The sequence below is a fragment of the Poromitra crassiceps genome (genome assembly GCF_964638095.1).
Source record: "Poromitra crassiceps genome assembly, chromosome: 8".
Classification (NCBI taxonomy): Eukaryota; Metazoa; Chordata; class Actinopteri; order Beryciformes; family Melamphaidae; genus Poromitra; species Poromitra crassiceps.
This window is the reverse complement of record NC_139629.1, coordinates 38,619,335-38,639,318: the sequence shown is the minus strand read 5'-3', so window position 1 is coordinate 38,639,318 and position 19,984 is coordinate 38,619,335. Positions and strand designations below refer to the sequence as shown.

General features: G+C 45.8%; 3 protein-coding genes across 3 annotated transcripts; all 3 read right to left on the bottom strand.

Moving 5' to 3' along the window:
- Positions 1-713: 713 nt before the first annotated feature.
- On the bottom strand, positions 714-6,309 carry htr6 (5-hydroxytryptamine (serotonin) receptor 6; the record flags this gene model as incomplete). Its single annotated transcript, XM_083641208.1, has 5 exons — positions 714-1,094; positions 2,585-2,719; positions 3,189-3,467; positions 3,770-3,891; positions 5,859-6,309. The coding sequence occupies 5 exons, from the start codon at positions 6,307-6,309 to the stop codon at positions 714-716; spliced, it is 1,368 nt and encodes a 455-aa protein (XP_083497334.1).
- Positions 6,310-9,424: 3,115 nt separating this feature from the next.
- On the bottom strand, positions 9,425-12,348 carry micos10 (mitochondrial contact site and cristae organizing system subunit 10). The gene is made up of 4 exons (XM_083640975.1): positions 12,222-12,348; positions 10,028-10,075; positions 9,725-9,831; positions 9,425-9,595 (listed from the first exon to the last, which is right to left on the bottom strand). The coding sequence occupies exons 1-4, from the start codon at positions 12,283-12,285 to the stop codon at positions 9,587-9,589; spliced, it is 228 nt and encodes a 75-aa protein (XP_083497101.1). The 5' UTR covers positions 12,286-12,348; the 3' UTR covers positions 9,425-9,586.
- A 1,655-nt stretch (positions 12,349-14,003) lies between these two features.
- Positions 14,004-19,169, bottom strand: sike1 (suppressor of IKBKE 1). Its single transcript, XM_083641534.1, has 5 exons — positions 18,796-19,169; positions 18,344-18,449; positions 17,876-18,018; positions 16,995-17,108; positions 14,004-14,992 (listed from the first exon to the last, which is right to left on the bottom strand). Exons 1-5 carry the CDS (start codon positions 18,949-18,951, stop codon positions 14,852-14,854), a joined length of 660 nt encoding a protein of 219 aa, XP_083497660.1. The 5' UTR covers positions 18,952-19,169; the 3' UTR covers positions 14,004-14,851.
- Between the last annotated feature and the right edge of the window lie 815 nt (positions 19,170-19,984).

Genomic DNA, 19,984 nt, shown 5'->3' with positions numbered 1-19,984 from the left:
CCCCAGCCAATAGCGTGCTGCTGCTGGTGTGTCTGCAGAGCAGAGCCACAGAGGACTACGTTCAAACGAGGGGGCAGGCTTACTTGGTCAATGCGGAAGTATTAAAAGCTGCAGTTCCCTCGAATGGCCATGTGAGGATGGCTGCAAAAGCCAGTCAGTTCCCATTCACCCTCATGTGAAAAATACCTGACTTTACAGCATAAATAAACATGTTTACAGGTTGGTTCAAAAAACGGTGTTGGGCTCGATTGTTCATTTCACCTTTCATGACAACTTTTCTAGAACCCGCCCATTTAGAGTCAAATAGACAATAAAAAAGACTGTCTTGGCCTTGATTGACAGGTCGCCTGTCCAGTGGTCGTGCAGCTCACCGATCACGGACCCGGTCACGGCAGCGCGGCTCTGTGGGAAACCGCGGTTTGTGGGAGAACCAAGATGGCAGCAGCCAAACTAGAGGCTTCAAAACGTGAGTCCACAAACTGATGGTGACATCACACGCACTCTGTCCATCTCTTTATACAGTCTCTGATTTAAACAATGCAGTCCCCTTCTTGCCGGGGAGGAGGGGACTACATTGTTTAAATGCAGTCCGCTGTGGCATCAACGGATAAATCCTACATGGTATGCCTTTAATCAAACTTCCAGCTCCAATCCTGATGTATGGAAAAACAGCTAAGTTTAAGTTTATTCCATCCAGCACCCCCACCTGCCCGTCAGTCCAGAGTGTCCACCTGATTGGGCAGAAGCAAAGGCAGCTCGATCCCGGCCTGCTCTGCATCCAACAGGTTGACGGCGTCCGTGGCGGTGGCGGGGGGATGGGTGGGGTCAGAGGTCAGGGGAGAGGGGAGCTCGCTGGCCACGGGAGACGGCTGCTCGCTGGCAAGGTCGGGCTCTCCTGAGTTGCGGAGGGAGAGAGAGAGCGCCGGAGAGGGTCTCCTGGGCGAGCGAGAAGAGCAGCAGGGCAAGAGCTTCCCCAGAGCTCGCTTGAAGTCCCTCATGAAGAGCGGGTAGATGATGGGGTTCATGGTGCTGTTGCAGTAGCCCAGCCAGGTGATGGCGTCGAAGAGCGCAGGCGGGACGCACTCACACACTGCCTGGTAGAAGATAGCAAAAGGGCATGTACAGTATCTGAAGGAAGGTTTCATGTACAATTCATCTCGTGTTCAAGTGGATTTGTGGAATCGTGACCGTGGTATTACAAGAGGACAGTGTTTGGTCATTTGGTAACTAACTCAAATGAACTCAGAGATGCAATAATTCAAATGCAAAAGTCATTTAAAGTCTGTTAAAAGCAAAAATAAATGTTTTAAATTTGTCACACCACAGAGAAATGTGTTATTAACCACCCAGCCAAATTTGAAAGATTACAAATGTCTATATTATATTAAGTATATTAAATTAGGTTTCGCTAGAGACCATCTTGCGATGCGTCACTTAAAATGAATGTGGGCTATGGGGAATAAAGTAAGTGTGTGGGGGGGGGGGGGGGGCGCCCCGCCCCCTTGCTTAGTTCACACCCATTTTCGAACTCGGTCTTCATTTTGATGTGAACGTCAATTACTCACCTGTCATGACTGCATCAGCATCTTGCACGGTTTGGACGCTATCGCATTTACAAGGTCCCATGACCACATTTTGCCATGATGACACACACAGACACACACACACACACACACACACACACACACACACACACACACACACAAGGTGAAAACAATAATAGCAGCTGGTAAAAATGATGGAAACTCTTGGGGGCGTGTCCGCTGAAGTGTCCCCAGGGGAACATAAACAGCATGTTGAGTAGAGAGGGACAGTGAAGGAGGAGACAGCTGTTAGAGGAGGGCTTCCTATCAACATGAGACTGTGTGTGTGTGTGTGTGTGTGTGTGTGTGTGTGTGTGTGTGTGTGTGTGTGTGTGTGTGTGTGTGTGTGTGTGTGTGTGTGTGTGTGTGTGTGTGTGTGTGTGTGCGTGCGTGCGTGCGTGCGTGCGTGCGTGTGCGTGTGCTAGAATGACTGGATCATTGAAAGCTTGAAAAGCAGGACAAGTGTAATTACCAAGTTAGATTAACCCATTTTCTGACAATCAGTTGAGTGGAACAAAATCCATAATGAAATTAAGTCTGAATGGTTTTAAAAACTTCTGGGAAAAATGCTTACTGAGTAAGCTGGAGTAATGTGTGAGCCTTTCGGTGTAACATTTTTTTTTTTTTTTAACTTATGGTGGTTTATATTTCTTGCTCTTTTTATCCTTGACTGCTCTGTATTTGTTTATGTGATGTTGTGTGTTGCTGCTGTATGTCATGTTTTTATAAGACCAGGGACCATGATGGAAGTAAGTGTTTACACTTTTGCGTGTCATCCCTTGGATTTTGTTGTTCTTTATCCAAAATAAAATCAACCAATCAACCAATCAATCAATCAATCATCCTCATAGGATTGCTTATTAACATATTGAGGACACAAAATCCATTGGGTGTGTTTTTGTTGCATTAGTGAGAGGTTGACCCACATTATTACTGGACTTGACCTGAGCCATATTGGTGCTGCAGAAAGGTATCCAGGTGCTGAAGAAGAGCCCACTGACCTGAGCCATGTTGGTGATGAAGAAGGGTAGCCAGGCGCTGAAGAAGAGGCCCAGCAGGACTCCCAGTGTCAGACTGGCCTTCACTGCCCTCCGGCCCTGTCTGTGAGCCAGACCACGCTCACTGTTCACTGACAACTGTGAACAGAGGACACCGCCCAATACAAACACACACAGTTAGAGATAGATACAATCAAGATTGCTCATATATTGAATCTTTTAAAGGTGCTGTCAGCGATTTGCCCAGTTTGACTGGATTCTTTGTTTTGTTTTTCAAACATCAGTGAGCAGTTCCCCCTCCCATTTGTGGATGCACACAGAGGACCGCCTCTTTGTGGAGTTCTGCCTTCTGATTGGATAAAGTGGGTGGGTGACCCGGAAACCTTCTCTGGGGTTTTACAGAGAAGGAGAGGTACTGCCGGAGTAATGCCATAGACCAGATACTCTATAATAGTGATTCCTAGCAGAATATAGAGCTGTTTTACACCTATTTTAACACAAAAACATCACTTACAGCAACTTTAAAGTGCCCATCAACATTAGCATCACCAGTGGTGTTTATCAACCATTTCAGTGTAGTTTACTATTGGCTCTCTCTTCCAGTTACCGGTACGTTGCGTGATGCAGGAGGCTCCTGGTGGCTGTACTCATCTCCGTCCTGTGGAGCGTGGCCGGCCGCGGCCCCAGGTGAAGGAGGGCGGGAACGGGAATGTTCCCCCAGAGAGGGGTGGGGATACGGAGGCTGGCTGAGCGCCGCCACCCTCCTGGCCTGGCGCCGGGCGGCCAGGAGGATCCGACAGTAGGTGAAGCAGATGGCGCTGGAGGGCAGAAAGAAGGTGAGGACAGACGCCACCAGGGCGAAGGGCAACGTGACCCGCAGGCGGCACTGGAAGGAAAGTCAGGAAGTTAAGGACATTTTATTGATATAGCACTTCTCAAAACAACAGTTTTATCACAGTAGATCAGAAAAGCAAGCAAGTAAAGATACTATAGGGACAGACACATAAAGCAAGTACAAATACTATAGGGGCAGACACATAAATACTATAGGGGCAGACAGACACATAAAGCAAATATAAACAAGACCAATATAAAATCAATGAGAATTGCAAAGCAACAAACTGATCAAAAATACCATCCTATATAATAAAGGGTTAGGGTTAAAAAGTATTTTTTTTATGTGGTAACCTGATAGTGAGGGGGAGGTGATTCCAAAGTGGAAAGGCCTCCAGGGGACAATCGCTGAAAGTAGGAGTCTGGGTGCAGTGAGTCTGAATAGGAGCTGACGTTGGCACCGCCGAGCCCGTGGCCTGATGATGTCAAATAATGAAAGTAAAAGTTCTTGAGTCAGAGGTTCGGCTTACTTGGATATAATTCATATGCAGTGATACCCAACTTGCGGCCCGCGGGCCACAATGCATTTTTCTTTTCTTTTTTCTTTTTTACAGTGCACCTGAATGCAACATGCAAGATACCCACTGAATAAGTGTCCAAATGTTCATGTCATTCTGGCCAATACTTCTGTTATAGCATTTCAGTCTGGAATATGGAATATCTTTCAATAATCTATTATTTAGCTGCTAAATTGTCAAATACCGCCATCTGCTCACTACCCAGGCACTTATGTATGTACTTAACCTAACTAACTATCCGGTGTGCACAACATTGTCAGACTAAACTCCGGCTGACACCCCAAAAACCTACAATCCGCTACAGAAAAATGTATATTGTTTGTTTATTAACTGGCCCCTGGCCTTCTCTCATTTCACGAAAGTGGCCCCCGGGCAAAGCAAGTTGAGTATCCCTGATTTAAGGTCTCATGAGAGGAAGAGGGTGCATGGATACAATTCTTCAAAGAGGAAGAGATTGATGCAATCTTATGTGTTGCAGAGAGCTGACATCATAATAGATAGCGCTGATACAGAGGCATTGTACTGTACAGTACAGTAAGCTGTGCTACAGAGATGACATGTGTGATGATGAGACAGTTACATGGCTGACATGTCAGGACATCAGACAGTTCTTGATAGATTAGGATTCCTGACATTGGACATGTGAGATCACATGGTGCACAGCAGAGATCACATGGTGCACAGCAGAGATCACATGGTGCACAGCAGGAGATCACATGGTGCACAGCAGAGATCACATGGTGCACAGCAGAGATCACATGGTGCACAGCAGAGATCACATGGTGCACAGCAGAGATCACATGGTGCACAGCAGGAGATCACATGGTGCACAGCAGGAGATCACATGGTGCACAGCAGGAGATCACATGGTGCACAGCAGGAGATCACATGGTGCACAGCAGAGATCACATGGTGCACAGCAGGAGATCACATGGTGCACAGCAGAGAACACATGGTGCACAGCAGGAGATCACATGGTGCACAGCAGAGAACACATGGTGCACAGCAGGAGATCACATGGTGCACAGCAGAGATCACATGGTGCACAGCAGGAGATCACATGGTGCACAGCAGGAGATCACATGGTGCACAGCAGGAGATCACATGGTGCACAGCAGAGAACACATGGTGCACAGCAGGAGATCACATGGTGCACAGCAGAGATCACATGGTGCACAGCAGGAGATCACATGGTGCACAGCAGAGATCACATGGTGCACAGCAGGAGATCACATGGTGCACAGCAGAGATCACATGGTGCACAGCAGGGGTGTCAAACTCGTTTTAGTTCTCGGGGGACATGTGATCCAATTTGGTCTCAGGTGGGCCAGACTAAGAAAATAAATGCATAATAATCAATGAATAACAACGCCTCCACATGTTTCTTTGAGTGTAAAGAAATACAGGTACACATAGGGTTATCTCAGCTACCATTAGACCTATCAAACAAATGATCAAATCTGCTGTCTGTAACCGTGCTACATTACAATTGACAGCAAGGTTGCAATTCTCTATATTCAAACATACTCAAAATTGTTGACCATTTAGTGATGAATACAGAAAACATGAATAGGTTACTTACAGTACTATTTAACTTGCTCCTGAAACCTTAGCCTTCACAAGTGCATCACAATGGTCGAAGGACTTTTCAGTCAGTGCAATTTTCACACTTTGCAAAGGCCTCCTGTGGGCCCGATTGGACCCTCTTGCGGGCCGGTTCTGGCCCCTGGGCCGTATGTTTGACACCCCTGGTGTACAGATTTGAAAAGTGTGTGAGAATGTTAATGAGAGATGTGCTCATGATGAAAGTATACATTAAGTGTATGTATTTAAGTGAATGATGATGGTGACATTTTTCACATCACCTAAGCTGTGCCATTTCATCTCGATGGGCAGGAAAGAGGTCAGCGCTGCCAGGCCCCACGCGGCCGCCACCAGGAGCAGAGCCCTGGGCGCGGTCATCCTCTGCTTGTAGCGCAGCGGCGAGATGATGAGCAGGTAGCGGTCCAGGCTGATCACGCACAGGTTGAGGATGGAGGCGCTGCAGCACATCACGTCGAAGCAGAGCCAGACGGGGCAGAAGCCGGGCCACAGCACCCAGGCACCCCCGCACAGCACATTGAGCACGGCCGGAGGCATGACCACCAGCGCCACCATCAGGTCGGACAGGAACAGGGACACCAGGAAGCAGTTGGAGGTGGAGCGCAGGGAGCGATGTGCAAACACCAGAGCGATGAGAAGCGCGTTGCCGCACGCCGTCAGGACGATGATGGCGGTCAGAACGAAGGCCAGGAACCACGGAATGCTACCGGCCATGTCCCAGGTGGAAGAGCTGCTGTTAGAACTCGCTAATGGGTTGACACCATCTAGACCTGCCCTTGGTCCAGTCAAGCCGGGCAAGAGAGAGTCGCCCATGATGCTGGTTGCAGTGTTGTAGTCAAGTCACTATATCTCGAGGCCAAGCCGAGTCTCAAGTCCCCAGTGTTCAAGGCCGAGTCCAAGTCCTCCTAGTCACCAAAGAAGAGTTCGAGTGGAGTCCCCATTACCTGAGTCCGAGTCTGGAGTTACTGAATGTGAATCTGCATTTAGCTGGAACACACTTGCCTGCCCTTGCATGGAATTGAATAATGCCACTATATTAATATAGCTATTATATCTTATGCCAAATTGTTAGGGCCTGTTACAAAAGAAATGACAAAAACAGTCTTTAGCAATTAACATGTCCGAGTCCTCCTCCTCCAACTTCCGAGTCCGAATGCCTGAATGCCCGAGTCCAAGTCTGCGTCATCAGTGCTCATGTCAAAGATGAGTCACAAGTCCTGAAAATGAGACCAGGACTACAACACTGTTGTAGACACTGTTTGGTTGGCAGCAATAAGCTCCTGATGTCCCCCTTCAGTCAGCCCTCTGCTTCTTCTTTGAAGGTGTGAAACTCACACTGAATGTTACGGAGCCAGTTCTGCTTCCAGTCTGCACCCAAAGCTCTATGGACCACAGCAAAGCCAGTTCTGCTTCCAGTCTGCACCCAAAGCTCTATGGACCACAGCAAAGCCAGTTCTGCTTCCAGTCTGCACCCAAAGCTCGACGGACCACAGCAAAGCCAGTTCTGCTTTCAGTCTGCACCCAAAGCTGGACGGACCACAGCAAAGCCAGTTCTGCTTCCACAGTCTGCACCCAAAGCTGGACGGACCACAGCAAAGCCAGTTCTGCTTCCACAGTCTGCACCCAAAGCTCTCCCCTCAGAGAGAGTGTGAAATAAAGAAAAACCCACTGAGGTCGCGTGTCCAGCAGCCATCTACTCCTCTCCCTGTCCAGGTGAACAGGGCTGTTCGCCGCAGGTCATTAAAGCCGTCTCCTCCAGGCGTGAATACCTCTCGCTGCCTCGCTGCCGCCTCCGCTGCCGCCAGTACAGCTGACAAAATGACCAACAGCATTTACTTTGCTCCATGTCTCCATCGTGCCACGCACGTGCCCGTCTCACCCACAGTGAGCCACTGGGGTGGCTGAGTGACAGCGGGTTTTCGACGCGGCGCGTCACGATGTCGCCGGTCACTGGGGGAGGGAAAACAGCGAGGTAGGCTTCTGCCAGGCGTATCAGAGCAGTGCCAGTGAAAGAGAAAACTATTGAAGATGCGGAGAACAAGGACCAATTCTCAGAATGACTGCTCACCTCACAGAAGTGGCATTATACAACTTCAGTGGGTCCTCTGCCGCATTGGGAGTGGACAGTCTTTCACAAGTCCTTTTATTCTGGGAAATAGGGCCGATTGAGAAAATGACTATTATGGAGCTGCAATTATGCCAGGCTCTGTTCGTGAGAGAGTGTGTGTGTGTGTGTGTGTGTGTGTGTGTGTGTGTGTGTGTGTGTGTGTGTGTGTGTGTGTGTGTGTGTGTGTGTGTGTGTGTGTGTGTGTGTGTGTGTGTGTGTGTGTGTGTGTGTGTGTGTGTGTGCTGTACAGGTAGCGTGGCTGTAACGCCGTTGTTAGATTCCTCGCTCTTGTTAATCCCCGTGTCGGCCACTCCAGCGCGCCTCCCTGCCAGAGCGCACGGCTTTTGAGAAGGAGCGTGTCGAAGCATTGAGCTGTTAATGCATAAACCCATGCACAATCACAGCCCAGAATTGCTAATTCTAGGAACTGGGTGTGGGTGGACTTTTATCCCCCCATGTTTGATCATGGTATCTATAACTATTATTAGTGTTTATGTTTTAAATCCTTTTGACTGATGATTGTGCAAAGAAAATATCATTTTACAACACAATATTGAAAAGCTGCACACCATCAAGAGATTTTTCTTTTTTATACAATACAAACCCCCCCCCCCCCCCCTCCCACCCACCTGTCTAACCACCTCCACCCACCCCCCAGACAAATACTCAATAACACAGTGTTGGGGGTAAGGAAAATAATAACATTTAGAATTTTGGACTGTGCACTGATTTCAAGGCGGTTGAAATTATTTTTCGGGATGGTTCCGGGGCGGCAATGTCATTCTGCTGCTGCTGTTATTTTGGTGAAAGTAATGCAAAAGTAGTGTAATAAGTAATGAGTTACTCTACACAGAAAGTAATATTGTAAAGTAGCTTATTACTTTCAAATGAAAGTAACTAGTAATATGTAGTATATTACATTTTGAAAGTAACTTGCCCAACACTGATAATACATCAATCCAGAAGATAATAAAAAGAAAAAAAGGAAGAGGGAAAGAAAAAAACAATTGAGCACATTTACCTGAAGAAAAGGGAAAAAAACACCAACTGACGTTGAAAGACCTACATCAATATACTGTACATACAGTCTATGGTACATACACATGTTCTAAATCAAACAGTGCAAAAAGATAATCATTAGGTTAGTATCACCCCCGGTCTCTACTCTACCAGGTTTTTCTGTTGAGGACTGTGATAAGTTCCTTAACTTCTTTGTTGACAAGGTAGTGGCCATTAGGTCTAGTATCAATCGCGGTCGATTATTTCTCCCCTTTAATAATACCAATTGGTATTGTATGTTATATCATTGGAAATCCTGATTAGTCACCTTTACAACGAAGTACAACTTGTAAGGATCGTGCATTCGTGGAATGAGCAACACAGCTCACCGTGTGGGTAGCGCCCCAAAAAGATTTGCCAAAATCCCCTGCAATATTCTTCTGTTGGTATTCATTCTTGTTTTTGAGTTGCTTCGTGGATTGGATGATTGCGCTCTCCCACAGTAATAAGGAAAAAACAACACATGTTGGTCATTTTTACACTATTCATTTTACACTGTCAGGGACCTCAGTAGTGTGTGGAAGATCCATACCCAGCCACAACAGCTTGGCACCTCCTCATGCTGGTCTAGCCTGGGTAAACCCAGCCCCCACGTGAGCAGGGTAAGCCTGAGAGCAGGTCACTGGGGGCTGTGAATAAACAACCAGGACATCGTCTTTTGTCGTTATGATTATTTTATTAAACAAAAAGACTGTCCTGTTCAGGCACAAACAAAGCATATTGAATCATACTAGGGGAGAATCATCCGACAGAGAGACAACATCTAACTGGAGAACAGTGCAAATGGTCAACATAGAAAAGTGACAGTCCCTCGACGACATGCGGCTACTGTTCCTGTTGAGAAAGATAAGCAGGAATCAGTTACTGTAACTCTTGGTTTACAAAAACAATGACGCCATTTCACTCCTCTCATTTGAAATCAAGGAATCATTTCTGTATATACTGTAGGCTATACAAACCAACCTTCAAGCTTCTGTGCAGCAGATAATGTGATCTCAGCTCATTCTGACAGTTGGAATATGCCATGCCAAGGCCTGTTCCTACGCCAAATGAAATCGGCCATGTGTGTCCTACAAGAGAAACAGGTACTTAATCTCTACTCCAAGTACACAAAGTTGCACTTCACAATGTCATTTGAATTAAAACAAACAAAATCCTTTCCCCACTCCAGTATGTTTTAAATGTTTGTGTTTACTTGACTTTTAAGGTCAGATGGTCCTTTTTCTAATAGAATAGTGCAGCATCAACCCCATTCAAACTACTTACGTTTGAAGAACACGACAGAAAACACGATTCCTAACCCCAGACCAGCACCTGAAAAGGAGAAGAAACGTCAAATACTGCTCTCAAAATATTGTCCACAAGCGAGGTGGTTTAAAGCAGCACATGCCTGCACAATTTGCTCTCATTCATTAACCCATTGATACCTGATGCAGCATTTGCGTGTATATCCCTCATTTGTGTGCGTATAACCTTTAAGACCGCGAACTGCGTTAACGCGGTTCGCGGTCTTAAAGGGATACACACAAATGCTGCATCAGGTATCAATGGGTTAAGTGGGATGGAAGGTAGAATGTTGTTTGTCCATCCTTGCCTCTAAGATTCTCCTCTGCTGTGTTTAATGGTTTGCTATAAACAGCAGCATTTTTTTAGACTAACGCGGTTCGCGGTCTTAAAGGGATACACACAAATGCTGCATCAGGTATCAATGGGTTAAGTGGGATGGAAGGTAGAATGTTGTTTGTCCATCCTTGCCTCTAAGATTCTCCTCTGCTGTGTTTAATGGTTTGCTATAAAACACGATTAAACACGATTTCAGACGGCAGCCCGTCTTTATTGTCACACGAACACTACAACACATGCATGCGGCCACAACACACACTCATGCCGACGGTGGCCGGTGAAATATGTCCTCTGCATTTGACCCATCCAGGCTTGTCCTTTCCTCCAGGGGGCAGGCCAGGAGCAGTGGTCGCTATTTCTTTCCAGCGCCCGGGGACCTTCATTGGACCATCATTGGACCAACTTCAGATGTTGTCGTCACTGGTCGGATGACGATCTTCTGCATGTTTTTAGTGGGGGGTTATGTACGGAGGAACCCCCTGGGGGGTACGGGGAGAACATGCAAACTCCACACAGAAAGGCCCTTTCGACGAGATAGCCCACCTGGGCAGTAGGCACTGAAGATATGGGGGGGTCACAACTCCAGCACCCACAGCGTCCCAGGTGGGAATCGAACCCAGGACCTTCGAGCTGTGAGGCGACAGCGCTTACCACTGCGCCACCGTACCCCTAAACAGCAGCATTTTTTGAGACTCTCTTTATTTTGATGTTTTGTTAGTCTGCCCCTCTTCAACTTGTTTGGGTGTGCTCCACTCTGTATTCCATCATTATAACTTGTTTAGGTGATGTGCTCCACTCTGTATATATTTCCATCCTTATAGGCCTACCTCTGCAATGGAGTTGAGGGGAGGTTATATTTTCACCCCTGTCTGTCTGCAGGATCTGTCCAAAAAAGTTCAGACGGATTTGCGTGAAACTTCGCAGAAAAGCAGGTCATCGGCCAAGTGATTAACTTTCCACGCCCACTGACCAAAAGGGCATGTGGCAATCATTTGGACATGCTGCTCAATATGAATAAACAAGTGAACCGCTCTGTGCAGCAGGGGGTAGGGTTGAACGGGCACTCTAGCGCCGCACGAAAATGAAATGAAAAACGATTATTTTCATTATCAATTAATCTGTCGATTATGTCTTATTATTTTATTGGTTAATTGATTAGTTGTTTGGTCTATAAAATGTCAGAAAATAGTGAAAAATGTCATTCAGTGTTTCCCAAAGCCCATGATTACATCATCATACCTGTCCACAACTCAAACGATATTCAGTTTACTGTCATATAGAGGAGTAAAGAAATGAGAAAATATTCATATTTTAGAAGCTGGAATCAGATCATTTTTACCTTTTTTCTTAAATTACTCCAAACGATCTGATTAATTGTATATCGATTAATCGTTGCAGGTATAGTCGACACAAAAAAACGCAAATCAATAATTGTTCAATTTCTTCTTTCTAGTGAGACCTTTCTAAACGTTAAAGCACTGAAACAATCATTGAATTAATTTTGAATGTAGTTTGTCCTGACGTTGTTTCCGTAAAGCCAGCGCTAAGCTGGATCATTCACAGTGAGGAGTAAACGTTACAAATACTGTACTAGTTAAGAAGAGGGTTGCCTTCTTTAGTGAAACTGCATGCTGTAAACAGAATGAAATGAACTTAAAACTACCTGACTGTTAATTCAATTGTCCTTTACTAGACCTTTGAATGGCTAGCTAGTTAACGTTAGCTTCACGCCCAACTCAATGACAGCTGTGGACTAACGTGACACTGACAGCACAGCATCTTCTGGGACATTGCAGGCTTGTTACCATGGTTACACACACAACACCGTGTTCTTTACCAACTTTGATGGCACTGTCTGCGAGGCAGCGGTCCCACTTCTTCCCCAGCTCCTTCTCAGACATGCTAACGTTAGCTTAGCTTCAGGTTGGCTACAAATGTCAAATGCACGCAGCTCTATAGCTGCCTTCAGGTGCTGTGGGAAATATAGACACAACTTGAGCGCATAAACGACCCCCCCCCCCCCCCCCCCCCCAAAAAAAACAACAACAACAAAAACAAACGTGGCTAAATAAGTTTAATATAATACCTTTATGGGTTAATACGACTGGGAGTTTTCTGATGTCCAAGTTGTAAAAATGTAAATAGCAGTGTCAACAATTTACAACAACATGTGTCTATGAATTGTGACGAATTGACGAATGTGCGTTTTCTTTGTTCATTCTGGCAGACTATCAATATTATTTCACGTTGTCTTAAGAAAAAATTATTAGGGACCAGTTTGTTGCTATTGTATTTGGTATTTAAGACCAAAAGCACCGCGTCAAGACCAGGAGCACCTGAACTTACCACCATTGGAAAATCTCGCGATATGTGACTTTGAGAACAAGATCAACAATGTCGCCATCAAGTGGTAAAACTGGAAAAAGAATGGGCCCTAGCAAAAACTGTTAAATGTTTAGGTATTGATGTAACTAAAGATATGTCAACTAGTCAACAACTTAACTTTCTTCCTAGACTTAAAAAGACAAATTATAGGATGAGGAACATGTAATTGATTTAATTGTAAACTTGGGGGCGTGGAGGGGATGGGCATGGGCCCTTGCAGCAATCAGCTTTGCATTTACAAACCATACAGTGATTGAATACAGGATGAAGTGAGGGCTGCTATGAGACTGGAAAGGCGGTTGGTCCAGATGACATACCTGTGGAGGCATGGAGATGTTTAGAAGATACGGCAGTGGGGTTCTTAACTAGATTGTTTAACACAATCTTGGAAAATGAGAGGATGCCTGAAGAATGGAGAAGTGCACTGGGGCCAATATTCAAAAATAAGGGCAGCGCTGTAGTAACTACAGAGGCATAAATTTGGTCAGCCATAGCATGAAGTTACTGTATGGGAGTGATTGAAGCTAGGTTCAGAGGAGAGGTGGTGATAAGTAAGCACCATTAAGGTTTTGTACCAGGAAAGAGCACTACAGATGTGATGTTCACTTTGAGAATGTTGATGGAGAAGTATAGAGAAGGTCAGAAGGAGCTGCATTGTCTTTGTGGATTCAGAGAAAGCATATATGACAGGATGACGAGGGAGGTATGGTATTGTATTCAGGGATGTTAACTCACCAGAGTGAAAAAGGTGACATACAAAACCACTCAAAATCATTCAATTAAGTGCCCTATTTTGGGATCAAAAAGGTGACAGTTTGCATGCCTGATTGTATAGACGGTTTTAACTTGACAACAAAAACATTCTAAATTGAACCCCCGCTCACTTCCTGTTGCAGTGTTTGTACGGATATAAAAGAAAAAAAAACATTCAAGTGCAGGACTGACCATTCCATGAAAACCGTCTATACAGCTGAGCAGCGAAAACAATGTAACAAGTAACTTTGTCGAGTGAATATTTCTGCAGTTTGCCAAATGCTGAGAAAAAGAAAGTGCTGTGGGGTTGCACTCTGGTAAAAACTGTCTATAAGGAAGTTGGATGTGGCAGAGAAGTATTTAAGAGTGGTGCATATGTATGAGGACAGTGTGACCGCGGTGAGGCGTCCAGTAGTGATTGAACATATACAACCAAAGAACACCTTTTAGACACGCACAAGATTTCAATGCAATTTTATTTTAAAGTGTTTGAATGAAATTGCATTTTGACACAAATCAATACACTGTCATGAAGTCATTACAGCATGTTCACCTTATTAATACTGATTTCCTGAGATGACAATATACATACAACTACACACAGTGCCCAAATGTTTGCTGTTTAGACAAAAAAAACTTGGCATACTTCAAAATTGTGGTTACCATAAATTAAGTAAAAATGTGTCACCAGCTGCGATACTTGGCCACCCTGCATCCAAATGTGAAAACTAGAAAAATTGTGTTAGACATACATCACCAAAGTACTTATTATGGAAAACGTGTTACATACGAACTCTACAAACACACTGACAAAACATATCAAATACATACAAATAATCCACTGCCACTCCTCGACCGGGCGAGTAAGATGGACAAATTTCTGTGAAACAGCCACAAGTCATCTTGAATCCGGAGTGATTATAAGGCTCGCACTCTACTCAGCATCCTCTAAAATACGTGGACAGAGCGTTGGGTTATCGCTGTATTTCCCGTGAACTCACAGCAGGGGGTGACGATGAGGATTTTGCACATTTTCAAATATGTGTATGAACAGCAGCGGGGACACCGAAGAGGTAGAAACTGTGTCCTTAAACGCAAATGTGTGCCTCCTTGGCCAAAAATTAGCATTCCCGCTCTGCTCTCCTATCTGAAAACATGTTTACGAAAATCCACAATGACACGTTGTGGCCTGTGATGCTGTGGTTTTGACTGAATCCCAGCCTATGTAGAAAAATAAGGTGGTGAAGACACAAACGAGCCCTTCTCGTGATCCTGAAGGAAGCATTGTTGCCCCCTGGTGGCCGACAGCTCACACAGATGCTGTTCTGATCACTCAGACTCCGACTGGGGAATTTGCTCTTCTTGTGCTGCTGCTGCTGCTGCTGCTGGCTGGCTGGGCTCCTCCCTCACTGCCATCTTTACGGAGCTCTTGCTGATGGCCAGGAGGTCACGCAGCTCCTTGTTCTCAATCTGAATATGATGGAGAAGACCATACCATTACAAAACAATACACATCTCAATCTGAATATGATGGAGAAGACCATACCATTACAAAACAATACACATCTCAATCTGAACATGATGGAGAAGACCATACAATACACAGTATCAGATTTTGTATTTAAGTTTTGGAAATTTAATATGCAATGCTTACTGTGGATTTTTTGCATCAACAGTCTCAGAAGACGCATGGCCACTTCAAGGAGACACAGAGCACAATTGGACGATGGGACACTATCTATAGGCCAAAGCCTGTGGTGAAACCTGGTAACCATGGCAGATCTCGAGCTACCAAGTCCAGATCGAGTCATTGGTCAATCGAGTCCGAGTCGAGACCAAGACCGGGGGGGAGTTGAGGGGGTCGAGACCAAGACCGAGTTGGGTCGAGACCGAGGCGAGACCAAGACCGCAAAACTCCAAGTCCATTTCGAGACCAATACCATAGCAATGTGCTATCCAAGGCTACCATTGTATTTATTGACTAAAATAGCATATTTTTTTACAAATTTGATTGTAGGCAGCGTATGCTCATAACATACAGTAGTTAAACCTCGGAGTGTATTTTTGCTACTTTTTCTTACTGCTCTCAGCATTGCTTGCCTGAAAATACTCTTACCTTTGCATGACATTTTTATTTTATCAAATTATTTAAATAACCTTATGTCATAGTAAAACTGCATAGGATAACTCAGCACTCCACCCACTACAGCCCTGAATGCACATCACATGCTGTCTAGTTTTTCGGACTATTTCAGCAGCAGATCTGACTGCTAGGTCACTGGCAGGTAGGTAACGGGGCCGTCCATCATTACAATAGCTGTCAACCAATCACCGCCCATCAGGAACAACAGAAGCAGTTTCTGGCCGAAACTGAAACAATAGCTTATGAAACCAACATGCTAATTGCCCCCAATAGGCTATTCTAAAACAGACCAAAGGGACCCCCCCCCCCCCCTACCCCTAATCAAAAGGTATGAGGAGCCGACCTGCACCAGCCTTGTCACACCCCGCTCTCACACACACACACATACACACACCCCTTGATTGAAGCATCATCGTCAATCAGTCAGCCACCCATACAAAAATGCCACACTAATACAGCTAAGTAAGCACCCATCTCTCTCTCTCTCTCTCTCTCTCGTGTCGGGGGCATCTTCTGATCTCGAGTCCGGACTCAAGTACTACAGCCCTGCGAGCTACTAAAGCACCTTCCTCCTAGCCTGGGTAAACCCATCCCCCACGTGACCTGCTCTCAGACCTGTTCTCAGTCACTATAGTGACTGGGAACTGAGAGAGCAGGTCACGTGGGGGCTGGGTTTACCTAGGCTACCTTCCTCCTGCACCAAGTCAGGACAGTGTGTCATATCCACATGCATATGGATCACTCTTATTCAGACAGACTGTTGTTGCGTACGGAGCTAGCAAAGTGGACTAAAGCCTTTGGCATAGTCTTCGCGCCCAGCCAAGCGCATAGGGCGCGCGGCGATTTTGACGTCATCGCACGGGGCGTGTCGGGGGGCGAGGCCTGAGCGCGGCGCGTCCATGGAGATTTTTCTATCAGCGCGTCGGGTTTTGCTGCCTGTGCCTGTGAGATCTCCGTGGTAGGCTATCAGCGGATATCTGCTGTGATTGAGTCCTCACCGTCCTCATCGTCGTGAAGTCGCCTTCGAAGCATGACATTCGATTATAACAAACTAGTTGTGTGGCTTAGCCTTCCCAAATGTTGAGGGTCGTTTTTTAGAATTTAATACATAGAATTGGGAACGTTACATTCAATTTCATTCAGACTGCCTGGCACTAATCGCTGCCATTTTCCCCTGGAGCTTCCACAGGAGGAGGGGGGTGGGAGGAGCGAGCTGCGCACTGACTATGTTCTGTTTTGGCCCACGCAGAGTGCGTGCGCCCTCCGCGGAGCCCCGCCTCCAGCGCGTGCGCGAAGACTATGCCAGATGCTTCAGAGCCGTGTGCTCACCTCTAGTTGAGCCAGCCTCTCTCGCACAGAGCAGTAGTGCTGATCGTCCACCTGCAGCGCTCTTCTCATCACCTGGCCCATCTCACATATCCGCTCCACCTGGCTCTGCACCTCCTAGAGGAGAGGAGAGGAAGACAGGTCAAAGGTAACACAGGGAAATGAGTTTACAGCCAGGTACTGTAATATAGAAAACACACACATCTTACAACTAGTGGAAGAGTGCAGCAGATAGGAAAGGAGACCATTACGCTCTGTCAGAACATCAATAATCCAGCCAACAAGATTTAAATCTAGTTTAAAAGAATGAATTAGTTTTTTATTATTATTATTATATTTTATTATTATTATTATATTTTATTATTATTTCATCAGTTTTGCAAACCTCTTGGGCTCATTCACTCCTGATGTTTCCAAGCAGCATAGAAAACAATTTTCTAGAGACTCCTAACTCAGTCAGTAAAAGTTAACCATCAATATGAATGAGAAGCCAGCAATTGTGTTTAGCAAAGATGCATCAGAACACTGATATCAGACGACAAACTTTTACATTTTCAAATAAGTTCTATGAACCGTTTCATATTGATGTGTGCATTCGGAAACACTGCGACAGTCGAGATGAGAAAAGAGGGGTGTCTTGCTTCCACGTTCTGCTTGTAAACAAACATACTGTTTCCTGGTCATTTCAACCAATAGAGAACATCCTCTGCAGTTACGTTAGGACCGCCTCCAGCCAATCATAGCCCAGACAAACCAACCAGCCTAAATGAGAAAGTGAGGCTACTAAGATGGGTGGGTTTTTACATTTTATCAAATGTGCCTAGTACAGCTTGAAAGCACAGTCACTTTACATGGGTTTCAGCTGAATCACAATTGAATCCTACTTTGGCGTGGTCCTCGTGCAGGCTGAGCACAGGCTTGGTGTCCAGCTCCTTCTCCCCCATCATCAGCTGGAGCATCTGCTTGCGGTACCGACCCATGATCAACTCCAGTGCGTACTGGTGCTCTTCTAGAGACAGCCATAGTTCTGTAGAGATAGTTGGAAAGACCCATGATCAACACCAGTGCGTACTGGTGTTCTTCTAGAGCAGGGCCACCCAACTCTGATCAACACACGAGACTAAGATGATGTTTTCCCCTATATATTTTCTATATAATTAACAGAGCACAGCAAGAAGGTGCCGGGTTCCAACCCCGGTCCGTCCCAGGTCCTTTCTGTGTGGAATTTCTGTGAAAAATCTATAAACCCCCCCTATCTGAAGAACATAAGGGGGAACCCCCCCTAGGGGGGAACCCCCCCACCCAGTTTGCAAAGTGAATTTTAGGCCCTGGTATGTGTGTGTGTTTCTCACCTTTATTCTCCTGCTGTAGTTCCTTAATCTGCGTGTTCTCCTGAGTCAGAAGGACGTGAGGCTTGTATTTGGTCAGCTCCTGAATCTCTGCATTATCCTCTGTATGCTGAGAGGAGAGAAAGAAAGGCAAGGGAAACCGATGACGAGGAATGCAAAGACTTTTCATGACTAAAAACAGTCATAAACCATAGATATGTGTGTGTGTGTGTGTGTGTGTGTGTGTGTGTGTGTGTGTGTGTGTGTGTGTGTGTGTGTGTGTGTGAGTGAGTGAGTGAGTGTGTGTGTGTGTGTGAGTGAGTGAGTGAGTGAGTGAGTGAGTGAGTGAGTGAGTGTGTGTGTGTGTGAGTGAGTGAGTGAGTGAGTGAGAGAGAGTGTGTGTGTGTGTGTGTGTGTGTGTGTGTGTGTGTGTGTGTGTGTGTGTGTGTGTGTGTGTGTGTGTGTGTGTGTGTTACCTTGTCTGGCAGATGGCCCGCCTCTCTCATGCCCTGTACTCTCTGGTTGAGCTGGCCGCTCTGCTCGATCAGGCCGTCGGCAGCTGTGTCGTGCTCTCTCAGCCTCTCCAGCAGGGTGCGGGCATCGCCCAGCACGCGCTCTAACGTGCACGCCATGACTGCTACTGACAACTCCTGACGGTCAATAAGCTAAGGCTAACGTTAGCAAACTAACACCGACTAGCTAGCCTAGCTAGACTAGACAGCCCCCGAGGTCTTTGCTGCAACGTGCGAATACGACTGCAAACTACATGGGAGGCCGTCGGAAGTAAGTCTATACTTACAGACAGAGGATAAAATACAAACAAACAAGGAGACGAGCTAACGTGTGTTATGATTAGTCTGTGCAAAATGCGATAACAACTTCCGGGAAGCACATCAATGTCAAAGAACTTTTATGGAAAGAAATGACAGCTCCATATTGCCCCATTGCAACATCAGCGCCCAGCAGCCTCCGCCATTTTTTATTTTTGGAAGCGTGACAGCGCCAAAAGAACCTCGCACAGGCTCGCAGTGGTTAGCTGCGGTAGCGCTGGCCCCTATAATCAGCCTCTCTAAACAGTAACTCAACGGGAGAACACTCTAAACTTTGGGGATTCACATCTTTTCCGGGCATACTGCAAATCTTGATTGAAGTGGTGTAGTGCAGGGATGTAAAACAACAACCATATTGTGGAAACTAAGCAAAATTTTTCGTTTTCTTTGTTTAGTTTTTTCAAGATAAATACCTAATGAAAAGGACCCGAGGTTCAACTCCCGTTGAGCACTGCGAGGCGCATTCTGTTTCCAAAAATGGCCAGAGTGTCGTCTCTTTCCTTCCATGCTCTTTGGCGGTTGGCATCATAGACAGTAAAGTTGGCATCCAAAATGTTGCATTACCGCCCCCTTCTGGATTAATGTTGTATTTTTTTTTATCTGTTAGTCTAACACCCACTATATAACAAAGTAGTGCCTTTCTTCAGTCACCAAACATATAATGAGCGTGTAATTTATGGCAAAATACATTTCCCAACGTCCTAAAGGACTATGAAGGATTTGGAGTTTGAATGCACCCCAAGTTGCAACCAGAAACTGTATGGAGAGGAGATGGGCAGCATCAGGGATGTAAATGCGACCACCTTTTTCTCTAGTTGGGGAGGAGAAACGTTGA